The 27,993-nt window shown below is 40.5% G+C and overlaps 1 protein-coding gene and 1 long non-coding RNA gene across 10 annotated transcripts in view; one reads left to right on the forward strand and one right to left on the reverse strand.

The window, feature by feature from the left end:
* Window positions 1-370: 370 nt before the first annotated feature.
* The window catches only part of UBE2E3 (ubiquitin conjugating enzyme E2 E3), a 56,321-nt gene continuing 28,698 nt past the window's right edge, over window positions 371-27,993 (reverse strand). For 6 of the 8 annotated variants that reach the window (XM_015289437.4, XM_015289436.4, XM_046943586.1 and 3 more), the window contains 3 exons: window positions 6,243-6,375; window positions 4,348-4,495; window positions 371-2,934 (listed from right to left, as the gene is read on the reverse strand). In XM_015289437.4, the coding sequence (XP_015144923.1) occupies window positions 2,837-2,934; window positions 4,348-4,495; window positions 6,243-6,375 (379 nt within the window). In that variant the 3' untranslated portion in view covers window positions 371-2,836. Of the gene's footprint in view, window positions 2,935-4,347; window positions 4,496-6,242; window positions 6,376-19,518; window positions 27,342-27,993 lie in introns of those variants that run through there. The other 2 variants (XR_001467424.4, XM_046943587.1) reach the window with 2 other exon arrangements.
* LOC121113386 overlaps window positions 6,330-27,993 on the forward strand; it is a 60,857-nt gene continuing 39,193 nt past the window's right edge. The window contains exons 1-2 of one of the 2 annotated variants that reach the window (XR_006939864.1): window positions 6,330-6,456; window positions 14,668-14,890. This is a non-coding gene — a long non-coding RNA (uncharacterized LOC121113386). Of the gene's footprint in view, window positions 6,457-14,667; window positions 14,891-27,993 lie in introns of those variants that run through there. The other variant, XR_005861412.1, reaches the window with a different exon arrangement.

A 27,993-nucleotide genomic window follows, 5' to 3' on the forward strand; every position in this document is an offset into this window, starting at 1 on the left:
AGCTGCTTCCCATGGGTCGCTGGGACAGGCACCTCTTGCACTCCCAACTCCAACCCTGAGGACAAGAGAGCAGAGACGATGCAGAATGGAGCGGAAGAGGTGACCCGTGGCCGTTTGCTGGCCTCTTCACAATGTCATCTAAATTCACCTTCTCCCAAACACGTAGCCTCATAAGCTATGTGACAGGTGATGAAAAGATGGAACTGAAAAATAAAACCGTAAAACAGGATGAATGCTGATTCAGTAGTGCCCGAACTTCACCCTGACACGGCCAGGAAACAGTTTGCTGACAGCAGATGCTCTCTGCAACTGGGATTTCAGATACATTTCCAGCAGGGCTTTCTCCCCTCCCCAGGAAAACAGACACACATTCGCATTTAACAACTAATTGATTTATTTAACAATACAAATTTCTTTCTACTGCATGTTTTAGCAGAGAGAACTTGAGAAACAAAATTAGCTTTTCTTTTTTCTTTCTTAAAGTTTAAATGTTTACACAAAAACAACCTTTACTTCAGTAAATATAAAATTTACACGCAAAAAAAACTACATTAAAAAAGAACAGAATGATGACAAACCAACAACAACAAAAAAAAAAAAAAAGAAAGAAAGAAAGGAAAAAAAAGAGAAGAAAAAGGATGAGAATTCAGTGTAAAGGATCCAATTGCAAGGAAGGCAAGATGGGGCAACACTGACGAGGCATCACATTTGTACACCTCAGTAGATGAAGTTGTCAGTACAATACAAAAACAAAATACATTAAAATTAGAATTAAAACCTGTCTTTCTTTATACCATATTATTTCATGATATAAATATCTGTAAATTCTGTAGGCAACATAATTAACACATGAAATACATAGTTTGCTCTTCACTGGAAAGTCACCGGAGTGGTGTACGAGCACTGCGCAGCACAGCAGTGCACTACTGGACAGCAGTGAGCAGACCGTAGATGTCCAGCCCGGATGCGATAGCCCCTTGTTGCTTTGCCAATCTGTGCTATTTCTCACATGTTCAACGACACAATGAGAAACTCTGGTCACCATCAGCAGTGATTTCCAGCACTTCATTTCCTGGCATTAGTCTGTTACCCGACTTAGGCATATTCACCTGCCAGATCCCCTGTTTCTCATTCCCTTTTGCACTTTATAACCTGAAGTCTAAAGCTATCTTGTAGCTACCAAGAGAGACTGGCTTCTAGGTTGAGATATTTGGGATACGCAGTTCTTCAAGCCACCTTCAGGAATCTGTAGAAATATTTAAAGTAGGGTGGACAATTCATGATCAAAGGTTGTGATACAAAAAACAGGGATCTATATAGTGATGGCTAACTTTAGATTTAATCTTTAACATTTTTTCTATTGCTTTATTATTTAAACTTAACATTCATTTTTCATATATTAAGTGAGCAGAGCATCCTACTGATGGAAGTGCTACATTATCTCCAAAAACACCAGGTAGTAAAGGGGACAGTAAACTTGAAAATCAGGTGTAATTTTAAAAATCATTTAAAGGGATCAAATCTCTTTTTGTATAATCGATGGTGTGACTGGCAACCTACAAAAGCTGAATTATAAAACTATTGGTGATTCCACTGTATGTGCTATAAAGCTGCATCTTCATTACTTACAGATGTTACAAAAATTTCCACGCCAGAAAGTGAAGAGGTGAGGGGGAAAAGTAGTCTAAAAGTTTTACATCTTGCATTTTCAGTAACAAAGGTTAATTTCCCCCACAACTGGTTTTTTTCTGTCATAAAAATCTGATGAAGTTTATTCTACTCCTTTCTCTTCTGGACAGACTAGTGTTTAACCGTGCTTTGGAAGACCATTTTCAGTGGACAACTGTGGTTCTCCAGATTAGCAAGCCTGACTTGCTTTACTCTGACACAAAAGCACCAGACTATCTGTAACTGGGCTCTGGTCCTGCAAAAAGGAGTTTGTAGCAAGACCGGGCCATCTATTACAAGAACAGGTCTGGCCCTGAAGCAACCAGCTACATTAGCTTTTGGAGGAAGCATATGCGGTGCTCTCATTGCAACTTGAAAAAGAGCTGAGCAGTTAAGGAAAATATGGGAATGGCATTTGTTCTGTAAAAATAAAACCAAATCAAACCAAAAAACCCAGGGAAAACTTACACAATCCACAGGTGTGCATTAAACATTTAATAGCAAGCCTTTGCTTATGTATATTAATTTAAAGATTATCCACAGGGATCTGTGATACATTAGCCCTGCCTTGTTACTATAATTAAATTTTTTCAAATATTAATTTAAAATAGGAAAACAAAGAAACTACTCCTTGGGGAACATGTTTATTGTGTTTGAGATGATACACTGGGTGCTCTCTGAGCTACAAAGGGAAAAAGGAAATCCTTTCATTACAAACTGACAAAGGTAAAAGTTAAAACAGTTTCCACAACAGCATGTACCACATATTGGAAATAGATCTGGGTTTAATACAAATGACATAATTCCTAGTAATCTACAGCTACCTTTAATAACTTCATACAGATAATGAATTAGGCTAAAATGCACTATAATATTTGGTTGACTTCAGGAACAGTATCCTTAGTACATCACAAAATACATTTTGATATCCCAAAGAAGCAAGACTTGCAAGTAGGCATTTTAAACATAACTAATCTACAGCTACAAATTTCTACTCTTGATAGCATTTACCTTTTTGGGAGGCAGTATCCCAGTCTTCAAAAGGATAAAAGCAGAGTAGAATCAGTATAACATATACACAGAAGTCCGTATTGTAAAGGCTATAAAGATTTGTTGCACACTGTAAAGTTGCCTTCTGCACCTTCACACTGCACAAGTAGTTTGTTGTTTATGTTGCATATCTCTTGGTCCACTGTCTGGCTATCCTGTCATGTTCTGCTCTGTTGGTCAGATACTGAGTGGCTATGCTTCCAACCAGAGGATCAGCTGTAAAGGGCAGGAGAAGATGCATTAGAAATTGTTCCACAATAAACAAAACAAAACAAAAAACAGAGAAATAAAAAACCAACTCCCTTAAAAAAATGCACACAAACCCCCCCCACAAAACCCAACCCTATTGTCATTTAAAATACATAATCTATTCCAAAATAAAATCTTTGTTAGGACAGAAAATGCTATGAATTATAGTGGGGCTCTTCCAAGATATAACAACAAAGAGGAAAAAAAAAAATGAATCTGTTTTGGTTGCCTAATTATTAGTGTGTCAAATAGCAGACAGACACCCACGTCCAAAAGTTACAGCTGCTCCTTTCAGCCAAAACCCAACAAAAGGCGTGGTGGGAAGTTTTGTAAGAGCACCAGCAATCCAGGTACCATTTTGTCAGGTGCAATTTGTTCGTATTTTTTAACAACTGATGTTTTGAAAATAAAAGCCTTTCTAGAAAACCATCTCCTCTTTAAAATGCCTAATGTTCTAAAGGAGGGTAGACATCTCCTGTACAGACAGGTATGCTGCCAGGTGCATCATCCACCGGCCACCCTCTGCCTGATGGAAACTTACCTTTGAGGGGCCTGATCTGAAATCTGCCTTACCACTGTCCCTGTGGAGGACATGATGAATTGGACCATCACTGCTTTCCCCAGCCAGACACCTTGCGTTCCTTTGGAGGGGCTGCTACACTAGATGAGTGCAGGCTGGCTTCCTCCCATTACAGAACTGGAGTACATTAGGTAGCAGGATGGCAGGACATACACCAAGGGATCCAGCTGTGGTGTTTCAAGAGTCATCAGACTTCTGTATCAAAGGGGCTAATCCAATTCTTCCTACTCATTACCAGTCTCCTGTGAATGACCTGTCATCTTGGCACCACCTCTCAGTTTCTCTGCTGACCGAATGCAATTAGCATTCATTACACAACAATGCTTGCCATGCAGTTGCTGCTGAGAATTTTGCTGCTTCTGGTTTTCCCAGCAGGAATAAGGAACTCTCTTTGAAAAAGATAAAATCTCTCTAAACGTTGTCACCCGCACATTTCAATTGCTGTCCTAAGAGGAGGAGGCTTCCTGCAGCCCCTTCCAACCTGAATCATTTATAAGTTTGTAACTCAGAGAACTTTGCCACACTGCTAGATCTACCACTCATTTGCTACAGCTTTTGGGATACGGACCTTCAAAGACATACTCCGTTTTCTCCAGCACCCCTTTGAAATAAATGGGCTTAATGCTATTTTCCATTGGGCCACAGGACTGAAAAGCATCGTATCCAACCAGGAGTGTTTCAGCCTTGATTTGATTTCAACTTTGATTTGATGTAAATACAATCAAATATACAAATTATATTCCATGGAAAGTAATTAAAATAACTAAGAGTTGATGCCCAGTAAACTATCAGATCCTTACCCGGGTTGCAGTCTGTCAAAAGAGAACAAATAGACAGCAGGACCTTTGAAATAGTCAAAGCAGGGCTCCAGTTGTCCTTCAGGATATCCAGACAGATGACTCCCTGACTGTTGATGTTGCAGTGATAAATTCTGGTGCGGAAAGTAACCTAGAATTGCAGCACAAGAGACAGAAAAGTCATTCGGTGTTGCCTAGGAGCACTGCCCCTGGTCCCTGAGGACCCTTCTCCATCCTGCAGTTTCTGGGAGGCAGCTTCTCTCTGCTCACTTTCTAAAGCAACATTGTGCCACAGAAGAATGCATATTCATTGTAGTCACAGCTACTTACAAGAAACCTACCAAGGAGATCTTTGGTGCATGGACTGCTCTCACACAAGCCCTGTGTTTGGTACCCACAAAAATGAGGGTCTACTCTGTAGTCCTGTATGCTAATTCATGAACACACTGCATGACAGGAACTGTCTTATCACAAACAAAACTTTACTGTACCTACCGAAGCTGAAAAAGTAGACACAACTTGGCTGCATGTGAAGCATTAGTTGATCTGTTCCTTTCTGTCCAAATCCAAATATAGACCATAAAAATTAATATTTAAAATTGGAATGTTCTATTATTCATGTCCAAAGTAGCACTGAAATCTTTTCAATACCTTTCAGTAGAACATAACATACATCTAAAACAAAACGCCCTGAACCGACACCATCCTTGTTTTTCTGTATTACAGGCTAGTGTTGTTAAAATATGTGTTATTTTACAGAGATAAGAAGTTAGAAACATTTAAGCACCTTAATTACACACCGCACAAGACGAGGAAAATTTTCCTTTTCACACCAATGTGGGGTGGGGGGAATCAACAACTGTTCTTGAAACTACTGACAGTTCAAAAATGATTGTGCTCTTTAAAATAATCCAAATGATTTTAATGAGAAATTTGTCAAATCTCAGCATAACTTCATTAAAACAATCTGAACACTGAACGCTGACTCTTGAGAATTTTGGATGAGGGTGAAATACATGGAGGATATGTTGTTCTTTTTGCTGTAATGCTTTTGAGAATGAAAAAAGGATGATGGGTCTAGATTAACAATGCTATTCTATTGCCAATTCTATTGCCACAGGAGCAACAAGTTGTGGAAATGTTTTGTGGTAGAACACATTTGCCATTTGTGAACGTTGGCAGTGTCCTTTCTGATGCTGTGCTCAAGCTTTGTAATTTGGCATTAAGTGAAAAGAGAATGACCTCTAACGTCTTTGACACCTGTTAGGAAATAATGATTCCTTAAAGCAAGGAAATGAAACTTTAATTGAAGTTAATATTGCTTTCATTTTATAAAAATAACTTCTGCAGAAAAATATTATCAAATCAATCTGCTGAACTAACTAGTAGTAAATATTTAGATATTTTACAATAATGGAAGTCATCACGGTAATTACCCAACTCCAGGTCACAATACCACACTTCAGCTGCCTGTCTAATATTACTTTTGCTGGCTTTTTGTTTGTTTGTCTGTTTTTTGCTAACAGTAATGTAAAAATATACAATATACAATCTGGTTCATAATACACAAAGGTTTATTTTACATATATTTTAGTAGCTTGAATGAGATGAAGGAAGCATAAGAAGGTCTCCTGCTGTCTTCTATTAAAATCAGTGTACTTATGTTAACTGTTGATCAGAAGGATCGCGTCATTTATGGCTTGGAAAAGCTACGAAATCAGTATTGATTGTGGTAATCAAAAAAATATATTAGACACTTTGGACCATTTAGTTTTTAAGACCATAAACGAGTCTGACTGTCAGAAGGTGATGTGCAGTCACCTGCTGCAAGTTAAATTCTTCTTGTATGCTAAAAAGCAAACAAACAACAAAGAGCACAATAAAAACCTTACCCTTACCTTTGGTGGCTTGAATGGATAGTCAGATGAAAATGTGATATCCAGGAAAAAAACGCCTCCCTCATATACAGAACCCGGAGGTCCAAGTATAGTTGATCTCCATTCATAAATGTTATCTCCTTTAGGGCCGGCACTGCATTAAAAAAAGAAAAAGAAGAGGAGAGACAGAGAGAGATGAGAGAGAAATGGAGTGTCAGAAACACCTTTGTGAGAGGTATTGTACAAATTTCCTTCTATACTCATTTTGTTTTCATACTAACCACTGATACATCTTCAACATCTCTCTGATTCCCAACTAATTCCAGTGTTTTAAACAGACATGGTAGCTAAACTCTCTGCTGTCCCTGGGCTCTCATGCCTCTGGAGATAAAGCAATGCAATGGAGTTCCCACGAGTAGCTGGACAAGGCTGATGAGGGGTCTGGAGAACAGGCCTAATGAGGAGCAGCTGAGGGAACTGGGATTGTTTAGTTTGGAGAAGAGGAGGCTCAGGGGTGACCTTATGATTCTCTACAGCTACCTGAAGGGTGGTTGTGGTGAGGTGAGGATTGGCCTCTTCTCCCATGTAACCAGCAATAGGACTAGGTTGTGCCATGAGAGGTTCAGGTTGGATGTTAGGAAAAAGTTAGAGAGAGAGAGTAGCCAGGCATTGGAATGGGCTGCCCAGGGAGGTGGTGGCGTCTGAGCCTGGAGGTGTTCAAGAGACATGCAGATGTTGTACTGAGGGACAGGGTTTAGTGAGAAATATTGATGATAGGTGGATGGTTGGACTGGATGATCTTAGATGTCTTTTCCAACCCTGGTGGTTCTATGATTCTATGACAATCTGTCTGAAACTATCACTAAATCTGTTCTCTCAAGTATATGGTTGCTATGAGCTTCTACACTGTGTTTTTCCAATAACATGATATCCCTGTACAGAAGGAACTGTGTATCTCAACCACCCTCTTCTTCTCAGAGCATTAAATTGTTCATGCTCTCATACAAAATGTTACCTACAAATATGCTGCTAGGCATTTTTCACATGCTACAGAGTGAAATTAGCACCCTTGAGTAGGAAAACTGGGGATGAGAAGGATAGGATTAAGTAACCTGGAACTGAGTTTCTTACAGCACTGTCAAATCAAATAGTTTTCTTCATTATTTGTGTATGTTATGCCTCAAAGCAATTGGCATTTAGACAACTAATAATAGTTTATTTTAAGAAGTACAATACTGAACACATTTCTCACTAGGGAAAGAGCTGTCGCATAACTATTTAATTGAATTTTTGAAAGAAGGAATAATGAACAAGCAGTTTCTCGACTGCTTCAACACCATACTTCATGCTATTATAACGCAGTAACTATCTATACCTCCTCAGAAAATAAATACTTAAAATAAATCAAAGCAAAATGTTGTTTCCTGAACCAATCTCAGTGTAGAAACCAAACCAAGGTCCCACAAAAAGTCCTTGAGTCCAAACAGCTGAGATCCAAACAGAGTGCTGTGAACAACAACGCTGAGCTCACAGAGGCTCTGTGGGTGCATCACATCCCCACAGTCAGGACAACAGCATGGTACTGCAAAGATTCTTTCAGTTCTCCCTGTTCAGCAGCCTCCCACGCACTACCGACATCTTCCTCCCTCCGAGGTCCATGGAACAGAAACCATCAGATATTTAAAGCAAGGCCTAAGGTAATAAGCTGTAGGCAGGGAGCTTGTGGTTTCTGGTACTGTTCAACACTCAGAGGCCTTCTTACAAGCCTTCCCGGTGATATGGCTCTTCCAGTGTCTTGTCATCTCATCATTTGTCATACATATGACTGCAGTCTGTAAAATGGCATGTTGGCCACTCATCCTTACTAGGCAGCCAAATATGTGGAAACATTCATCAGGGAGAAGGAATACGAGCAGTCCGCGCTATGCATCTACAATTCCTGTATCAAAAACTTGGCTATTTTTACATTAAGATCATGTTCAAGAAATAATCAAAAGCTGATTCCGATTTTGAATTGCCTTTCAATTATTAATTTCCCCAAATGTTTTTTATTTTATGTCTACTTCATGTCCTAAATGTCTAAACTGTTGCAGGCCTTTTATTAACAGGACAAAAATAAGATAGGATTTTGGCTGACATCCTATTTAATTTAAAACAAAAAGGTCATTCGATGGAACTGCAGCTATTTTCCTGTTGCCAAAATGAAAGTAGGTAACAACAATTGTGCTGGCCTGCAGAGTACAGCTAAGAAAGGAAGATTAAAAGTGCTGTCAAAATGAAATTTGGGTTTGAAATCACAGATCTTACCTTTCTATTTGCAATGCATGCACAGAAGTGGAAGAAAAGCTGTAGATACGTTTTAGGAAAAAGGGAAATCCAGAGGCAAGGAGAGGCACGTTCAGTGACATAGTGAACCATTTGTCCCCTCAGTCACTCCAAAAGATAATTCCATGCGTGCTCTCTATAAAGCAATTAGTGTATGAACTGAAAATATTGGGGGCAATAATGATGATATTTAAAACCTACACAGGCCACTGAAATGTTTTAATTAATTCTTGACATTCATCAAGCTTATAGCTAATTAGTATTATGCTTGGAAACCAAGTTTCTATGGAGCAATTCAATCTGGGCATTAGATGTCCTAATGGCTGTTTTATAGTTTAATGCAGAGGTTAGTGTTCTTGCCTTGTGTGTCAGATACCTTTCTTTCATACACCTCTAATGGCTGGATTCAGTTCAATCAGATTAATGAAATAGCTGAATTAAATTAGTGACATATTTCAGCCCAAAGGATCAGTCACAATTAAGTGTGGCTATAGCACCCGGGCCGGTGCCCAACTATCTGGTAATCACTTACCGAGTCAGAACAAGGGCATCTATCAGTTAATAGCCAGAAGCTAAGTGCAATAACTCTGCCTGTTACTCATTGCTGTCCTCTCCTGTGCTGTGGTTAGCAACATATAAATGGATCAGGCTATAACGTGAGAAGGGGGATTCTTATCCTTGTAAGAAGAAGAAAGCACCTCGTTCAGCTTGCTGCTGAGAAAGCATCACTGCGATGTCAGAAGCAATACAAAGCTGTAACAATAAATGCACTCAGATAAAGGAGAAAATTGTTAAATTGAACAATTTCATTACAACTGATAGAGGTTTGTGAAATTTCTATTTAACTGCTGAAGAACTATCTCACTTCCAGTGGTGTAAAACATGGGTCTGCTTTGTTAACATCCCCTGAACTCCAGCTATTACGATATTACTGGTGTGAGGAGACGAGATTAGAGAGAGACATCACACTTGGCTTTACCAGTTGTGTGTTTCCGCTCAGACCACATCCACACAGCCACAGACTGTTTTGTGTTTTGTATACATACCAAGATAATCTCTGTCAGAAGCAAACAAAACAGCACTTGTTTCTCCCAGAACCTCTCTAAGGCTCCGCAGAACACAGCAGAGCCACTCAGAGCACTCAGTCTTTCCAGCCATTTCCATTTCCACCCAGTCACGATGGCAGGATTACACTGCCTTGGAGGACTGTGGAGCAGAGCAGAAGGGACACCTCAATTGCACACCAACTGCCACAGAACCAGTGGGGCCACTGCCTTGGCTTTTCCCCTATAGGAAGCTGCACGGAGGGAACCACCACAGCTTGGTGCAAGGCCAACTCATCTGTTCCCATGGAGGACAGCTAAAGATCAGGACTAAAAGCTGGGAATGAGGAAGCATCACCCTGCTGATAATTTCCTCTTCTAGTCTGCCCTTCAAAATACCAAAACTTGGTGGAGCAACAGATCTGAAGATGACTTACAAGATGTGGCTACACCACACACAGTTCATTGCTACCAGCCTGCCACCCCCCTGAATTAGCTGCAGAACATCACCAATTCTGTAAAGCCACCATCGGTATATTCTTAATAAAAGAAGCACTCGAGGAATTTTTTTTTAAATATGTGCTAAAAAATCTCAGACGAAATAATGCAGCAAATGAAATGAGAAAATATTCTTTACAAAATTAAGGGCTCTGACTTAATCCATAAAAGCTGCATTGATTTTTTTAATAAAGTAGATAAATTGACAGAATAAAGTTAACCTGCTACATCCCAAGCAAATATTCACAATATACTTCATTGAGGAGCCTATACCTGATCAAGATAAGACAGAGGATTTATAACAGAGCTCCATCCAAGCTAGTCAGCTGAACAGATTTAACTTACGAGTGTGACTTCAGACGGTGAATTTGAGAAAATGTGAGGTTAAACTCGAGGAGCCTATGGAGTGACACCAGGTCCTTTAAACCTAACACTGCTGAACCCTGACTCTCAGGTTTCACGGTGATGAAGAATAGCTTTTGCAGCATGGTGCTGTGAACATTCAGACGGATGCAGCATTCACACCAACAAGGAGTCTGTGAGACTCCCAGCGTGGTGGTTACAGAAATGAGAATTCTGCATTTGCTATTCACTATATGAAAGTGCATTAAAGCTGCCCACATGGAACCAGCAGCAGGGTAAGAAACTAGGACAAGAAATGTCCAATCTGCATGATGCTAGCAGCATGCTGCTCTCTGCACTCACTAAATACGCTTTGACTGTCAACAGCATTCTTCTAAAACACAGTGCTCCAAATATGGTGATAGAACTTCGTAGTACTGAGGCTGTGATAATTACAAAGAGAAAGGATGAAGGAAAACGTAAGTTAGCTAGATTTGATGCAGACTCCACATTATGCTTTATTATGAGGAACAATTTGGGTCTGCAGTAGGAGGTTACTCTGTGAAGCCTGGAGAGCCCAAATCCCATACTACTAGTTATATTTTAAAGATAGGAATGGAAATGTCGTCTTGTTGTTGCTCAGATTATTTTCCTGCTTTGATTATTTTCCTGCTTTGCTATTTTTAACATTTTGAAGAAAATTTATCCATTACCTTTTTTCTTAATGTTCTTTTCTCAAGTTTAGAGATTCTCCTCTGTATAATTGGTTACAATGCACAACAAATGAAATGAACATTAATGAAATGAGCATTAATTGCAAGGCATGCTTTTGTGGCTTCCAGTACTGTGACCATTAGAAATTAACGTTGAAGATGCACAGCAATTTCCATTTGCTTTATACTTCAGTGCCTACTTTCCAGGGCTTTCTGGATTACTTGTGCTCAGCATTCATATTGTCAGTGTCAGAGCCAAAGAAATTATACTTACAGAATCTGAACAATACACCCTCTATGCACTGAAAGTGAACTCTTTTATTAGCAACAGCCTCAAGTTTAGCAGTGATTTTTTGATGCTAGCATTCTGCTGTGGTAGGACACAAGTGGGTTGTCTATGGCATTATATCAAATCCACATTGAAAATGCTTTTTGATAAAGTACTCAATATTACAAGGTTTCCAAGTTATGTACAATTTCTTACAAAGAAAAGGTTTCAGTCTATTGTGTTATTTATATAGCTATAACTGTTATTATTTTATCTGCCACTGAAGTATCTGTTACATCTGTCAGCTGAAAAAGGTTATTTACTGCTTCTAGCAGATCCATAGAGGCTCTTTGTAACTTAAGTTATATGGAATTGAGTTCACTGTACAAACCTTTGCTTCTGTCACTTCCTTGAAAGAGTATCATGCCCTTAAGACTGAAGTCTAGAAATTACTGCTAAAAAAAAGCCTATTTTTAACTTAGGGATCCCCTGCTAATTCTGCTGGTTGTGAAATAGGACTTGTGCCTGAGGCCATGGTTTGATGCAGCAGTAAATCCAACTTCAGAGCTCCTACTACCAGATCAAAAGCAGCATGGTTACTCAAAGGCAAGACTGATCCACTGTAAACCAACTTTGCCAAACCATATGTGTTCCAAAATGTCAATGGATTAGCTGTGTAACACCAGGCTTCACACTTATTCAGGTATCAACTGTCCTCTTGCAGGCAGCATAAAAGGGCATCAATTTCAGATTGCATGGTCTGGGTTAGAAATGTAATCGTGGTCATACTTGGTTCTGGTCAAATTGTACCACAAGGGGAATCTGACAGAGTACACGCTGGCTATCAATTACCCCTAAGAGAAAGGACCCAGACTGATGATTTTCGGAGGTTTTAGACAATGAAAACCTCCAGACCTAAACTTGCTAGTAGTAGGAGAATATACAGTGCTGATACTAAAGAAAGCCGGCTAACAAATCATTTGATAATTCCATCACGGCTGTAATATGGTGATACTCCAAGTAACGTGTTTTGGAAAGCAGATAGTTTTTCTACTACCAAAAGCCCCCTCAAATTAGTTCATTGCTACAATAGCTCAATATTACTTTCCTATTTGTATTCCTAATGGTTCCTAGAACCTTTCTTGATGCTCTTAGAAGACTACTCAGGTTCTCTCCATTTTCCAGAACAAACACAACCATTTTTACAAGACAAATTCCTGTAATTTTTGTTTCAAAAAATACCTATCCCCAGAATGTAATTTGATAAACTACACCATGAATACTGGATTTAAACCAAGTAACAAAACATATCAGATTGTTTCTCTCTTGAGAGAGGAGTTGTAAATAACCACCTACCATTCAGGTAATACATAGAAAGTTTACCAAATACGAGTTGTTTTTTGAAAAGAAGAGAAATGACAGGGCTTACTGGCATGAAGAATGTTCATGCTGAATATTAGGCTTATTTTAAATACCTTGAAGTCTGTACAGAACTCTTTCACACAAATGCACCACAGCTCTTATCTATGCTCCCTATTAAACACAGAGGACAGTCAGTAAAGGGAAATATTCTCTGCTATTTCAACACATATTCATATGTCTGCCCATGATGGAATTGATTAACTCCATCATTCACTGCAAAAATTTTCAAGTCAGGAAGTTAAGTGACACCGAGACATCTAGTTTAGGATTCCTACCAATATTTTAAATGACACTTGTAATGTCATTAAAAAAAAAATCCATTATTCCCAACATCCTTTATACACACGCTTCAGACTGAGGAAGAGAACAGTTGAAACAATCAATTTCACTGAAGGATCTAATTGATCTAAAAATACAACTGGCTTTAAATATGTAGTCAACTTACAATGATTTACGCCCACAAATAATAGCTGGAAGTTTTCAACAGACTAAGCCTGCAAGTCAATTAAAGCTATCAAAATGAAGTCCCCTGCTGCCTATCCCAAATACCATATTATTAAGCTATTAGAAATACTGATCAATATATTAAAACTCTTTTTTTTTTAAGAAATATATATTTGGCCAAAAATTCCAAAGAACTTTACCTATAAACAGTGTTTTTCAACACAGAAAGCACATTAGTTTATTAGAAAATCATCACAGTCCAACAATTCAAGTCTAAAGGCAGACCTGATGATTAAACTATTGAATGGTGTTAGTGTCATGGGAAAACTTTCTTCTAATATCACAAAGCGAGAAAGTGCAATTTAGTGGACATGATTTATTAAAAATCAGCTTTCATCTTCAGCAACAAAGTTACAGCTTGCCCACACACACAGGGAAGAGAGGGCAAAAACAGCTAGTTGGGTAGTCTGCCTGCGCTGAAACACTTTAATACAGAGTAAGAAGCATCCACTTAGGGATTTAATGACCTTTTAACACATTAATATTAGTTTTATGCTTTTAGATGTTTCTCACTGCCTTCCTGAATGCTGCTCAATAGCCAGGCTCTTAAACAGCAAGCATTGAACATTCTCCCTCAAAAGAAGCCTGTATTGCCATCATTTAAGTCAGTTCACAGTGCAGTCTTTCTAACCATCCAGAACACACACGCTTCCAAATGTAATTCTATTATTCCTTTTAAATACTTCCTCCATTCATTTGTACATCAAAGACTGTACAGTTTAACGAAACAGAAGAAGTAGTGCTGTAGCTCCCTGTGTAGGAGAGCTAACTTGGAATTGTAGAAGTCTGATGGAAACCTTTGTAACTAGGAAAAGGCTCTATTCCTCAAAAATAAAATTGACCCTTCCCAGTTCATACACAAAGACATTCTCCATTTCCACCTATGCCTCAGTGTAACTCCATCTTTATAGCAGTAAAACCAGCATAAGTCATTGGTTTTGGTAGTATTTTTTTGCGGTGGAAAGCTCACAGTTTTACAACACAATCCTCAATGGCCGATGAAAGCAGGCAGTTCTGTTTTCCACCTCTTCTGAATCCACATCCAAGTCAGCTACTGCAGCTGACAAGCAAAATGTGGTGAACTGCACCCAAAGCCTGACCTTCTCCACATCCCTCAGGAACAGCAGTGTCACAGTTCTGCAGTGCTGCCAAAAGTCCTACACTGAATCCCACAAATCCACATCTAGCATATAGTGTCTGCCTTGAGACAGAATGGAGCTTTCCTTTCCAGATCTCAGTCACTACACAATTTTTTAGTTTCTCAACTGAGAAAAATGGAAGATTAAATAGCACAACAATATCAAGATACTGCCTTCTGTTTCTTCTTGAAGCTTTCTCACCTGCTGGTACTGACAGAGGACTGACTTAGCAGACCCTCAGCAGACCCTCCAGATGTGTGGACTCTGTCATTCTGGAGATGGAAACCCACAGAGGGGATCCCAAACTTCCTGCAACTGCGGCAGGAAAAGTGAAGTCTTCCTCACCTATCCCAGAAAAACACAGCCATACAAATGTCTCCTTTAGCACATACAATAAAATATGCTTGAAATCAAATCTAATTATGTCCAGAAGTTGCAATTCCACTGCTACGGGTGACTAACTTGATGGGAAAAAGAGCATGAAAGGCGATGACAGAAGTGCTGATGCCTGCCAAACACACCTGTAATATGTTTACATACTGGTTTAATCATAAAAATAGCTCTGCTGTTTACTTTACACATGCTGCTTGGATGGATATGGTTTACAAAGTCTCTCAAACGATTTTGAGCATCTCATAGAGCCCACATCCACATGGTCAGCTCCCAGCCCCACTGCCCATTTCATTTCAGAGACACCAGTATGACTGACTCTTGGAAGTTCTCCAAAACCAGCATGCAGACCTGGCTACCAAGAAGACTGAACAGTCCTGCTTTAAAGAACTGCAAGAATTATGTTTCTGTTTGAAGATCAGACTTCCAAAATGAGCAAGGCAGGAGCCTGGAGCTGGAGCTGGAGAGGGCTGTAGCTGTACTGAGGAGTGGGAGCTGACAGTGGCTAAATGACCACCTTCGAGCCACATTGCTGAGACTCACAGCTTCCAGACTACCTCCCTGTTTCCTGAAGTCCATTACCATAAAAAGCAGGAGCAGAAACACCGTATCAAGTCAGATTCTGTACAATATGAAGTCTAGGCTGAGAGCAGCTTCTTGGCTTTTAAACTCTCATTTTTTGAGAGGCTGATGTTCTCTACTAAAAGAAATGCCCTCAAATCCAAGGCAAGACACTAAACAAGAGCCTAAAGCAGGAGATACAGATGCTCTGCTCTTTGAAGTGTCCTTTGTCACTCTGACACCTTTTTTTAAAGTGTTCTTCCTCTCAAAAAGCACAAAATGGAGCGCTCGTATGCTGTCAAAGCAGCAATACATTTTGAAGCAAACTTAGTGCTTAATATGGGCAGATCAGCAGTGCTTGAAATGTAAGTACTCTGTTTCTCCATTAAAGACACGTAGTGTGTGTGTGAAGTAGGCTCCTCAGCAGTCAGGCAGCTCTTATGGTCAATGCTGTAGGGATGTAATCTCTGAAAGACCTTCATAAGTGTGAAGAAATAGAGCTGCTATCACTTCCACTTACTCAGCATACTGCTGTAGGCAACACAAGCTTTAGTTCATGTCAGTAAGGATGGCTCCTCCTAGGACATGGCTGTGATTGCTGCATGGCCTTTATGACTAGCTACTTTGTTTCACTGTTTCACTAAATTTTCAGTATTGAGGATTAATTACATATCATTCACATTCTTTCACAACTTTTACAGCCCTATACTCGCTCTTCTTACAGAAGCAGAGGCTGTAGAGCATCCACCCTTTGCCTATTTCCCATTCTGCTCCCTGGCTGTTAGGCACTCAGCGCTCAGGGTGGCCAAAGCTGTGTGCAGTGGCTGTGCCAGGCATCAGGCAGGTGTGCAGCAGGTGCTGGAACATGAGCCCAGCGCCATACCTGTCACTAGCCAGGCAGATCAACTGAGGGAGTTTCAGTCTCAAAGCAGTTGAAAGAAGGAACTTGCTTTAGATGAAACAGAATGAGAGACAACTAGACAACTGAACAGCACTTAGTATAGACAGAAGTGTAATGTGTAATAAAAGCATTTTAAACCCATGTGAATAGCAGTTTTAACTCCAAAAGCATAGCAATTCAATGAGACTGAGAAAGCACTACGATATACAGAAATCAATTTCTGATAAGAAAGCTTATTTACTCTACTGAAAGGATACTACATCAAAGAAAAACATGAAAATAATAATCAGACCAGAAAAAAAAACTGAATAACCATCTAAGTGAAACACATCTCACTCAGTAAAATCTGTTTATTGAAAAAAAAAAATAGCTTTATTCCAAGTGTAGCCATTCCCCCCCAACAAAGTTAATTAAATGAGTTGCTTCTCCCAATGAGCGTTTGTTTGTACACCTCCTCTAAGGCAGCTGACAGCCACAAGGATGAGCTGAGAAATCAACAACCCACTCAGAGCTTTGCCAGAGTGCTTGAATCACCGGTACACACAGACAAAGGCATGTGAAAGGATGGAATGAAGTGGGACCACATCTTTTTGATCAGAAATACCATTAGAAAGAAATGTAACTTCTCTCCTGGTGCCCAGATTCAGGCTGACCAAGGCAGCTGTTAAGAACACAGCAGCATTGGGTTGTAGCAACTGAGGATTTGGGCAAGGCAAAAGTGCACAGACAGCACCAACCTCTTTGTGGGAGAGCTAAATCTGTCTTTTCCATGGATATGGTTCCAGCACCGGTTGTACTGCATTCAGGAATTACAGCCACAGCCACACAGAACACACGGTAGCTGTCAGCCCAACAATAAAGGCTCACACTGTCTACATTTGTTTATTTGAGACTGAAAACACGATGTATTGGTAGAAAGAATAAAATTAACTGCTATCCTTGCAAAATTAGTTAATTATAAACAAACACAATCTCTTTTAACATGTCCTAATACTGTATATTGATATTTATTCATATATATATTTTGCGTTTTTACTGCAGTTTTTACTGTAAGTCAAGATCAATATTCTGTTTTACAGACAGAAAAATAGAGATGACAGGGCAACAACTTGCTGAAAGTGACCGTGTAGGTGAGGAGCAGAGGTGGGCACAGAAGCAAAGCCTCCAGAGGCTCTGAGGGTAACGTGCACCAGGTCTCTGCAGTGCCCTTTCAGTGCTTCAACATTCCTACACCAGAATTTCAGACACCACATAAACACAGCTCATCCTGTAATCACGGTGTGCTAAGGTGCTCCCAAAAGATAATATATAAAATGAATCCAAAACAGCAAATCTTCTTTCTTGTTTAAATCCTCCTTAGTGGATTTTAAAAACTAGTGCCGGTAAGTAACAGCAGCAGTAGTAATAGAAATAATAACGATGAGAAGCTCGAGCTGAACATCACCAGCTCTTGGGGCTGGGCAGGGGCTGCAGGCTGCCCTGGGTCAGCCTGGCAGATTGGCTCAGGTGAGAAAATCTTGATAACTTGCTTCCCTTTCCCCCGTACTAAGTCAAGTGCAGCAGGGAACAACCATAAAAAAGGAAAGATGTGGAGGTTTTTTTGTTGGTTTTTTCCTTCGTAGGAGGTAGTTTTCCAAAAGGTTACCCTGAGGCTTCAGTAGCGCACTGATAATCTGTGAACACAAAGAGCTGGCTTTGCAGGGTCACATTTCATCTCCTTCCTGCTCCCCTCCCCTTCCAGCAGCAGCAGTAACTTTCACAGGGCAAAGCTCCATAGGAGCTGGAAGCTAATTACCAGATGTCTTGTAAATCTTTCCAATCTGCACAACTTCATCCACTCCACAATGCTTAACATCAGCTCTTCTGGAACCTTTTCATCCTTATTTTTGTGTAACAAATTTTCAACAAGCTGGGAGTTCTTTGTTCTCTTCTAATAAAACAACCTAAAATGTTAACAGTTCAGCATGAAACTAATGAATGGAACACACTTTTATGGAGATCTGAGCAGAAGTACAGGCCTATCCAGATTTATGTGAGAATTTATTCATTCTGGAAACAGTGCTTTGAGCTGCTTCTTTAAAATAACTTCAGAACGACAAAAATAATACAAACAATGGTTGTAAATTATTTACATGGTTTGCCAAACATATGGTCACTAAAATGGTACACTTACTGAGGGTAACTTCCGTGCAAATCTTACAAGGGGCTGAAAAGAGAAGTGGACCAAATCAGCTGTTTCCTCTGATGTAATTGTGCTTGGTAGAAGTTCTGTCCAGCTGGAGGCAAACAGTGCCAAGGAGAAGCCTTCCGAGGCCCAAGAACTGCTCCAGCTTACATCTCACACCATTCCGACCATCTAGACTGACACTGTGCTGCACACTGCCATCTCCCTGGGATGTGTCCTATGCGTGGGGCTATGAGGAACTGGTGACATATGGCTTTTTGTGAGCTCTATAGCACGAATGTCCCCTTTAACATCAAAGTTGCCTTATTTAAACCTCCTTGGCTAAAAGAAACAAAGCAACAACCTGCACCCAGGAAAAAAAGACACCCAAACTGCTGGATTGCAAAGGCGCAGGAAACATTTTGTCATAACTAAAGCTGGAACTTCATTTTGCACAAATTCCATCCTTGTAGATGCTGCAGATCTGGCTACGTGAAAATAAATATCCCTTTCAACATTCACTATTACATTTATTTAGATGCATTGGATAAAAAGGCTAACACAGAGTGCACTTCTTGCAAGATGGAAATTGTTTACTATAAATAGCATCTTTCCCCCCAAAATACTGACTGAAGTAGCAAAAATGCAGAAGCATTCAGGAAATACCAACTTTTCAGGACAGTCACAATGGAAGGAGCAGTTATACCCCAAACCAAGCAACTCTTCACTCACCATCTTCATTGCAGCCGCTGCTGCTAGCAAACACTCGCACTTGCTAAAAGACTCTTTTGCTAAGAAGCAAACCATAAAGCATAGAGCTAGTGAAAGAAGAAGCATACTGCAAATTCCCTGGCCCTCAGTAAAGGTCTGATTGTGAAAGGGTTTTGTATAATTTTAAGCCTTTGCTTCATTTTGTTCTTATTTTCCCTTTTCATAACAAAGATTAAGATTGCATTTAGCTAAACACGTAATTTATGTGCAATGAAAAACAAAACAAACACCAAAAAGAACAACCAAAAGAACTCACACAGCGGTTGAATTCATCTTTAAAGGTTCACCATTCACCTGTAAGGGAGGCTTTGCCACCCTAAACCACACGAACGTGCAAAGCCCAGCAGTAGCTCAAGAACAGGATTGTGCAGCAGAAGTACTACAAAGAAGGAGTGCTTTGGTTTTACTCAAAAAGCCACACGGTTAAATGGCAAAACCTTCCTGAGACTTCACAACAGCTTCCTTTTCAGTAAGTTCACCCCCTTCAACACTAAAACACACACACACACAAACACAAACTCCGCCCACACAAAAAAATATATCAAAACAACCGAACAAGAGGAAACATGGAGAATGGCGGAGGGTAAAGGAAAGAAATATGTGAAAGGAGAATGGCATTATACTTTTCCTTCCTTCCTTCTCCACCCTTTCGTAAGGAAAAGAGGAAGAACGAGAACTTTGACAATTAAGAAGTAAATAAATAAATCTTGCTTCCAGGCACACTTTGAGAATTTCCACCTTAAAGAAAGAAAAGCAGATCCCAAAATACAGCTACAGAACTGATTTTTTGACAGGAAGCCCACAGGGAAACGTTTCTGCAGTTACAGCTGCCCACTCACACCCACATAATGTACTTGGACGTGTTCCACCCTTGTGACAGCCCTGGTGCCTCCTTCCCCTGCTCGCTTCACTCTCTCTGCTGGTTCTTCTTTGCTGCTGGGCACTTTGCCTCTCACTGCCTGGTCTGAGCAGTCCCTTCCCCACACAGTACAGAGCACGCAGCCCTGCACTGAAATCTTGCGTGACTTAACTGAAGGAACATTAGCCGCTTGCCCTCTGTGAGTACAGAGCGGAGATTTTCTTTTCCCCTCTAAACTGTTCTCAAACTGCATTGCTCCATGAATTTCATTTCTTTTGCTGGATCTAAAACCAGACTGTCAGTGACTACAGTGACGATGCGCTGCTGACATCTGCCTTGCTGCTCAGCTGACGTGGTACCCAAACAGGAAAAGCTCAGTGAGTACATCAGCTCTCCAACAATGCACAATTCTAGGCAGCTTTTGAGACAGGCATGGTTTCTGTATAAATCAATGTCTCGCATGAAGGCAAGATTCACATCAAGCTCGCCAAAGAAGTGACCGGTTGCTGCTAAGGAGAATCTGCATTTATTTCTCTTCTCAAGAACCACATGCTTAATTACTTTATTTTGACCTTTGCAGGAGAAGGCAAAATCTATTTTAAAACCTCATTTCCCTTTTATTAAATATTTCCTCAGGAAGCCCAGGTGCCCCTAAGACACCTCTGCAGCACAAACCCAGGACCATGGAAGCCATCGCAATGCCCATCAGTGCCTAACACTGCTCAGTGCGCAGTACCCCTGCCCTGGTCAGCCTTCTGTCCGCAACCTCCAATGTCTCTGAACAGATCAACTACTACACATAAGTGAGACCAATGCTATTACTGATGGACAGTAAATTACCACCACCACAGAGCTGCAATCACACAGCACCACAGACACCAGCTGTATGTTGGTTTCAATATGATAACATGCAAAATTCAGTGAGAGAAGACCTGACCCTTCTACTGCACGTTCCTACCACTTTACATTCTTTATGCCTTGAGAGGAAAGAAAGAAAGAGGTCTTATTCATTAGAAAAAATTCAGTGTAACAACGCAGAAGAGTTGCTCCCTTTTGTAGATGTAGAATCACATTCTTGAACTACAAAAATGTGATGAACTGGAGGCCTAACATGGATACACCATATGTGAGCCAAAAACATAATGCTAAGGCAGCAGCAGTGTTTTTTTTTCCAATCAGACTAAAAGCAATAAACTGTTCAAAACATATTTTAGGAAGGGAAGTATTGCAAAATCTGGCACTACTCTGCTGCTGAGAATCAATGCTGGAGTGATGACACCAGTAAATCCTATATGACTTTTTTCATACACTTCACTTATATTTAGTGGAATAGTTGCTGTTGTCAGGTCTGAAAAGCCAATCCTAAGTCTTATCTATCAAAAACTAACAGTTATTTACATCATGTTCTTCCATGGCCATTAGCTATCCATGATATCCTGACTGCTATAAAAACTGAAGAGTTCTTTAAATATTAACAAATTTCAGCCTATGGCATTTTTAGGAGTGGCTTGGTGAAAAGCTGCTTCCCTTAACATGCTCTAGAGGAGGCGGTCTAGAACACTTGCAGGTGTCTCTGAAACACTTCAGAGCAGAGCACCTCCTATTAAAGATCAGCCCCAGAGAGCTCTCCAGCATCCAGCCCAAGCTCGTTAATTGTTATCTCACCTGGCCAAAGTAGCAGCAGCCCACTCTTAGCAACAGGCATTGCACCACTGACGTTTTAAAGATGGTGATTTATAATCTGAAGCGTAGTGCACCATGAAGATATATTCTTGATGATACCTCCTAGCATTTTTCTTTCTTTTTTCTAAATTTTTTATATACTCTGCAGACTGCCATTTCTGTGCTATGTGGATCAGCTCAGTGGGTATGCCAAGCCTTCTAACAACCAAGAATTGCATCAGTCACTTAAAAATTGACAACACACAGTCATAAACTCAGTTATACTGCAGCTACAAATTCTGACCTGCAGTCTGATGAAGAGATAACTTAGTTGAGTGCAGAAAAGAGAGAATTTGCCATGCTATGAAGAGTGGGTGCCATGGGGATGCACCACAGGAACTCAAGCATGCTCCTCAGACAGCTGGTGTGGAGCAGAGAAGAGACATCTCTCAAATACCTGGGCCTTAAAAATCCCTAACACTCTAAAGATCGTGTACTACCTCAAATCTACCTAAAGCCAGGAGGCAATTTTGTTGGCAGTCCCAATAATGCACAGCCTAACAAGCAGGCACAGGCCAGATTTCAGTTTCTGAATGGCCTCCAGTCACAGCTCCAAGCAGAGTGTATCACCAAGTGAAGTCAGAGGTAAAGCACGTACAGAGAAGGGCTGCATTCAAAACAACAAGGTACCCTCAGTGTGACAAGCACAAACTAAGTCGTCTGTTTCACAGCAGAAAGCATCTAAAAGAAAATATAATCCCAAATTTCAAATGCAGATGCTCCCCACCTTTATCTACTTGCTGTTTGATTAAAAGTAATGTACTTCTATGGACTGTACATTTGTAGTCTCCTCACAGTAGAAGTTTTCAAGCTCTTCCGCACCTTCCCACTCCATTCTCATCCCTCTCAACCTCCTTCAGCAATGTAAGATGAGCATATTCCCCTAAAACCTCACCTACTGGAGGCTGCCCTGCACTGCTTCTACCTCTCTCCCTCCACCTGGACCAGCTGAAAGCATCCCCTCCCGTTTCCAATGTCTTCTTTCTCTGCTCTTGAGCTTGTCCCTAGCTCCCCCTCAAACAATTACTCCTCTTGCAGAGAAGACAGTCTTCTTACAAGGAAGGCAACATTCATTTTCCTTGAAAATCCAACAGACTCAAGGAAGAAAATACCTGTTTTAATGACAAATGACAGTTATCTGCTCCATATCTAATGAAAATATTCATCAAATAGAGTGAGAGCAATGCCTGGCTAGCTTTCTTCAACATTTTAGTTACTCTCTTTAGATTGACACTCAGACTGGAGATGTTTTATCTATCAAACTTTTCTGCTTAGCATGCTGTGATAATCACGTAACAATCAGAAAACCATATTTTCTTACTGGATTTTAAGTATTTTGAAGGCAAAGATCCTCTTTGCAAACAGTGCAATGCTTCTTAATTAGTTTATGTATGTTGCGTAATAATATAGCTATAATCTATCCCGTTATTTGCTATAAGCAAATTCTGAAGATGATGATAGACTGCCTCTATCTGTTTTCATCTTAATCTCAAACAAACATACCAATGCAAATCTGTTATCTTTACCTGAAATACTTTGATCTGTCACAGAGCTTCTATGTCTACTGTCAACATTTATTTCACCTTAGAGTTCTTCCTTTATAATTCAGAAATATTACAATAGCGAAGAACAGAAATCAGAAAGAAAAACGATAAAGAAATATTAGAGAAGTTTGATTAAATATTCATAAGCTAGGAAACTAAATCTGAAGTTATATGTCACAACCTTAATTCTAATCTTTCCCACACATTCCTAACATTATCTACACGGCTGTATATTTTTATCTTAAACACATCTACACAGTTTTAGAGATGCCACTTTTTAATAAGTCAGGTATTTTGTATCTATAACCTACAGAGCAGATTGTCCTTACCAATGTGCTGCCTGTCAGAAATACCCAAATTTTAGCAATGACCTTGGCTCATAGGCTGAGCTGAGTTCACTGTTAACATAACCCACAAAATGACCACCGGGAACACAGTACCACTGCTTCAGGGAATAATGTATTATATGATTATTAATCTAATTTGTTAGCCACAAGCAAGCCACAAGCCACATATGTGCTAGCTGTGTGCCACAAGCCACAAGTCACAAGCCAGTGTGGTGACATTAACTTGCCAGTGTAAACTGCATAAACAGGAACACTTTTCTGGAGTATTTTTTTTCCTATGACAGTTGAGGCATCTTGACTTTATTCACACTATTCAGTGGGGTGGTGAGACAGTTTTACCACAAAGAACCACAAGAGTTTAGAAGACTGTTCTCATGGATAGTTATCATGTAGTCGGAGGAAGAAGCAGCTCCTTGCTTAGCTGCAATGAGGTGCTGACACACATAATTCAGATCACTATCAGCTTGACAGTGTCTGTGCTGTGCCCTACTCTGTAACTCTGAGAGCCTTCAAACACCTCCTTCAGACTTCAACAGGTCCAGCGTGCACTGTAAAGATGAAACCAAAAACTCAACAACGAACCAGAAAGGCCCAAGCCCCCACAAATGAAAACCTCACATTCTATAGGCTTTATTTCTATCATGCTTTCCTCAGAAATGCCAAAAATAAATTGTACTGATGCACGGAGTCATTTCTTTATAACAAAAACTAAACTTGACTTTGTCAGCAAACTCCCTGCTGGAAAAGTAATCATAATCCAATGAAGGTGCTTGCAAAGGGCTAGAAAGAAAGAGAAATCTGGATGTAAAAGGGCTTTGGCTGCTGCCTCATCTTCTGCAACAAAAGTGCTGACAGTGTGTCCTACACTGGAAGTGTTACTGATTTTAGATTGGAAAGCCTTTTTGGAAGAGAGAACACACATATCTTTGTTACGGCAGAAATCCTCAAACACAGCAACAAGCAAACACAGTCTGCAGTAAGAACCTCAAGGAACAACCTCTTTTGACTTCTTTTCTGTACCCTGATGCTATGTTAACTTCTGAAGGCTAATTACGACCACTGAAATTTCAACAAAATCACTCCACTGTTGAAAACCAAACTGAAACATGCTATCATGCAGGGGTTTGTTCAGTGCAGCCAAGGATACACTTGGCATTTCACACTTTTCTTTCATTTCAGCGTTCTTCCAGAACAAACACACATTCACAAAAATTGAAATACTCTGGCGCAGCTGGATGCAATCTTGATTCCCACTTAGGAGGGCAGTGTTCAAAAGCACGTCCAAAAATGACTGAAAAGCAATGTGTTCAGGTCCAAACCCAAAAGGGGAATTCACATTACTGCTGCTGAGCTATCGGCAGTGGCTCATGTAGGAGAGGAGAGGAGCAGAGCAGAGCAGAGAGGAGCACCGTCCTGTTGCTTATGGACAGTCAGACAGCGGCTCCACTCTGTTATGTGGGAAATGTGACAAGTGTCAGCAGCAAGGGATCAACTACCATGAGCCTTAACGTGATAAATGAGATCACTGCAAAACTCAGTATTACCTTCTGTTCTTAAAGAGATATAGTTTATGTTCTGAAATAACTTCAGAAATATCCTGCAGCAAATGCATTACAGGAAGGCTTTCTTTTCTCCCCTTCTCTGAAGATTGACTTTACACACTGCAATAAAGCCCGATGGAAAAGCACCTAATGTGTAACCTACGTGGGGTAATTCTGTAGAAGTATTTCTATGCATTCCAGTACGGCAGGGCACTCCCAGACTGTGTACAACAGTCCAACTTCTGCAACAGGAAACCATCCTGGAAATACCCCAGAGCCTCAGCTGTGCTGCTGTCCTCGCCCATTTCAGCACTGCCCCTCCTCCCAGCAGCTCAGGGCAGCAGGAGCCAGAGAGGAGCTTCAGCTCTTGAGCTGCTGACAGCTTTCTGTTGCCAATCCCAATAATGTGCAACAAGGAAGGAAAAAGGGAGTCAACGGAGATCATCGATGACTGAAACTCAAGACATTTTTCTACTGGATAAATGTTCCCCTTCAAATTTAATGGCAGAAGTAGAAAAATATAGGAACAGATTTAACCTGCAACTTTTCACAGGATGTATGCAGGTTAGCAATCTCTTATACTGGGCAGGTCATTGGCTGAGATAGAAAGTATTAAGCTAGCATTTGTGATGCAGAGCATTACTAACATGTACAAGTGTAATCAAGTCTCCCTGACTGAACTCTGTTCTCAGCACATTCTGAGGCTGGACTGCTGTCACTGACCTTAGTGGAGGTGCTTTCTACCAACACACCACTGTATTACAGACATTGAGAAGAGCTAATAGAATCTAACTTACTTATCTTAAAACTCAGAAAAGGCAGCAAGCTGTGTTTTGATCTAAAACCACCTACATAAAAATGTTTTAATGCATAGCTAATGAAATAATATTAATAATTAATATTTAACAATTAGCAGTAATTAACATTAATAATGTACAGCTAAAAAATTACTACACCTAATGAATTAATAAACAGTGTAAAAAGAGGCAACAAAACTGAAAATGAAACAGACCTCCAAGAGTTTCAGTAAGAATTGATTTGTCGTTTCTTTGGATTTAATATTTGTTTTAAAGAAAAAATCTTCCTCCCTGAATTTCTACCATCTGTTATTACGAGTTACAAAAGCTCTTCATGTTAATTCGTTGTTCTTTTGAGCAATGGGAAAAACCACAATCGTATTTGAGTCTTGTTGTAAGCAGGTTGCACCCACATACGCAGCCACTGTGTTACATACACACGACAATCTCTGCAGCACTCACGCACACATTTCTCTACCAGTTAAATAATGTTTCCTGAAATAAACATAACTTTTCAGTTATCACAAGCTATAAAACAATTCAAGAGCCCTGAAAGAATCTTTTCATTAGTCTGAGGTGCTTAAGTGTTCCAGTAGTGAAGCATCCTATATAAGCCTTATGAAATGAGAGAAGTATAAATTCTACTCTCCCGTTTCCTTAGTGAGAATGCCTAATAAAAATGTAAGCTAATTCTCATGGCTGCCACTATCCTGTCTACTGAATGAAATCCTTTTCACCCTTGTATATTCATCTACCTTTAAAGCTACAACATCAGTATGCCTGTCTGAGATTACATATCCAACCTACTAAACTGAAACTAGTTCCTTCACTTCCCTCATCTCGCTTTGTTTTCTTTTTTGCCTTGTCTGAGACCAGACAGGACCACCTGCCCTGCCAGCAAACACAGCCTACTCAAGTCCCTACCCCTCCATCAACACAGTAACCACAAACTCTTGGCTTGGCTCTGTTTGTTCATAAACATGTAAATATATGCCTTCAAACTCAAAAAAAAAAAAAAAAAAAAAAAAAAAAAAGTATTGAATAGGCTTAAGCCTATTATTTTTAAGCCTATTTTAAGCCTCTTTCTTTCTGTAAATGCCTCCTTGTCCTCCTGTATCTGCACACAGAGGGCTTTTCTCCCCCAGCACATTGCTGCGGCCAGCTGGGCAGCTGCTTGCACTCCCTCCTGCTCGTCTTGCACAGTCCTCGCTCAGCCCTCTCCACATGTCCCTGGGCTCTTTCATGGGTAGACAGATTTTCAGGCAGGCAACAATCTGATTGTCCGGCAGCAAAAGGAGGAGAGGGGAAATTTCAGTCATTGTCATGGTCAGCCCGCAAGCCAGCCAAAAATGCCAGAAACACCTCTGGACAATGTGAAAAGCCATCCCGAAAAGTCATTCTAAGAAAAACCCTGGTGACTGCAGCTAAAAGCCAGGGGCTATAAGAGGGATCCCAGAAAGACTGGGATGCTGCAGAAAAGTTGTGTGGAGAGTGAGGCAGAAAAGGAGCCAGAGCAAGGGAGGCTCTGGCAGTGACAGCTGGCCACAAGGCCCTGCTGTCCACACCAGGCCTTTGCTGCCAGCATTGGGACCACAAGATGCTCTCTGAGGCCAAGAGGCACCAGGTGGAAGCTGCCAGAGGGAATGCATAGAAGTTTAGAGACAACAGCCAGAGTAAATCTCCCTGTGCCCACTGCAGAAAGCTGCCTGCCCTGCCCTTCTGCTGGAGACTGCAGCTCTCGGGGTGCACCTGGCAGCTGAAATGGGGTGCTCGGTCCAGAGCAAGCTCAGGGCACTCCCAGGAGATGCATCTGGACAAACGTGTCTTTTGGGCACGTTTCCCCACATCCTTACTGAGTGCCCTCCCTTGTACTGCCCCTCATTTGCCAAATCACAGCCTTGGAGTAAATTGGCGAGCACTC

The sequence above is a fragment of the Gallus gallus genome, chromosome 7, assembly GCF_016699485.2.
Source record: "Gallus gallus isolate bGalGal1 chromosome 7, bGalGal1.mat.broiler.GRCg7b, whole genome shotgun sequence".
Lineage (NCBI taxonomy): Eukaryota > Metazoa > Chordata > Aves > Galliformes > Phasianidae > Gallus > Gallus gallus.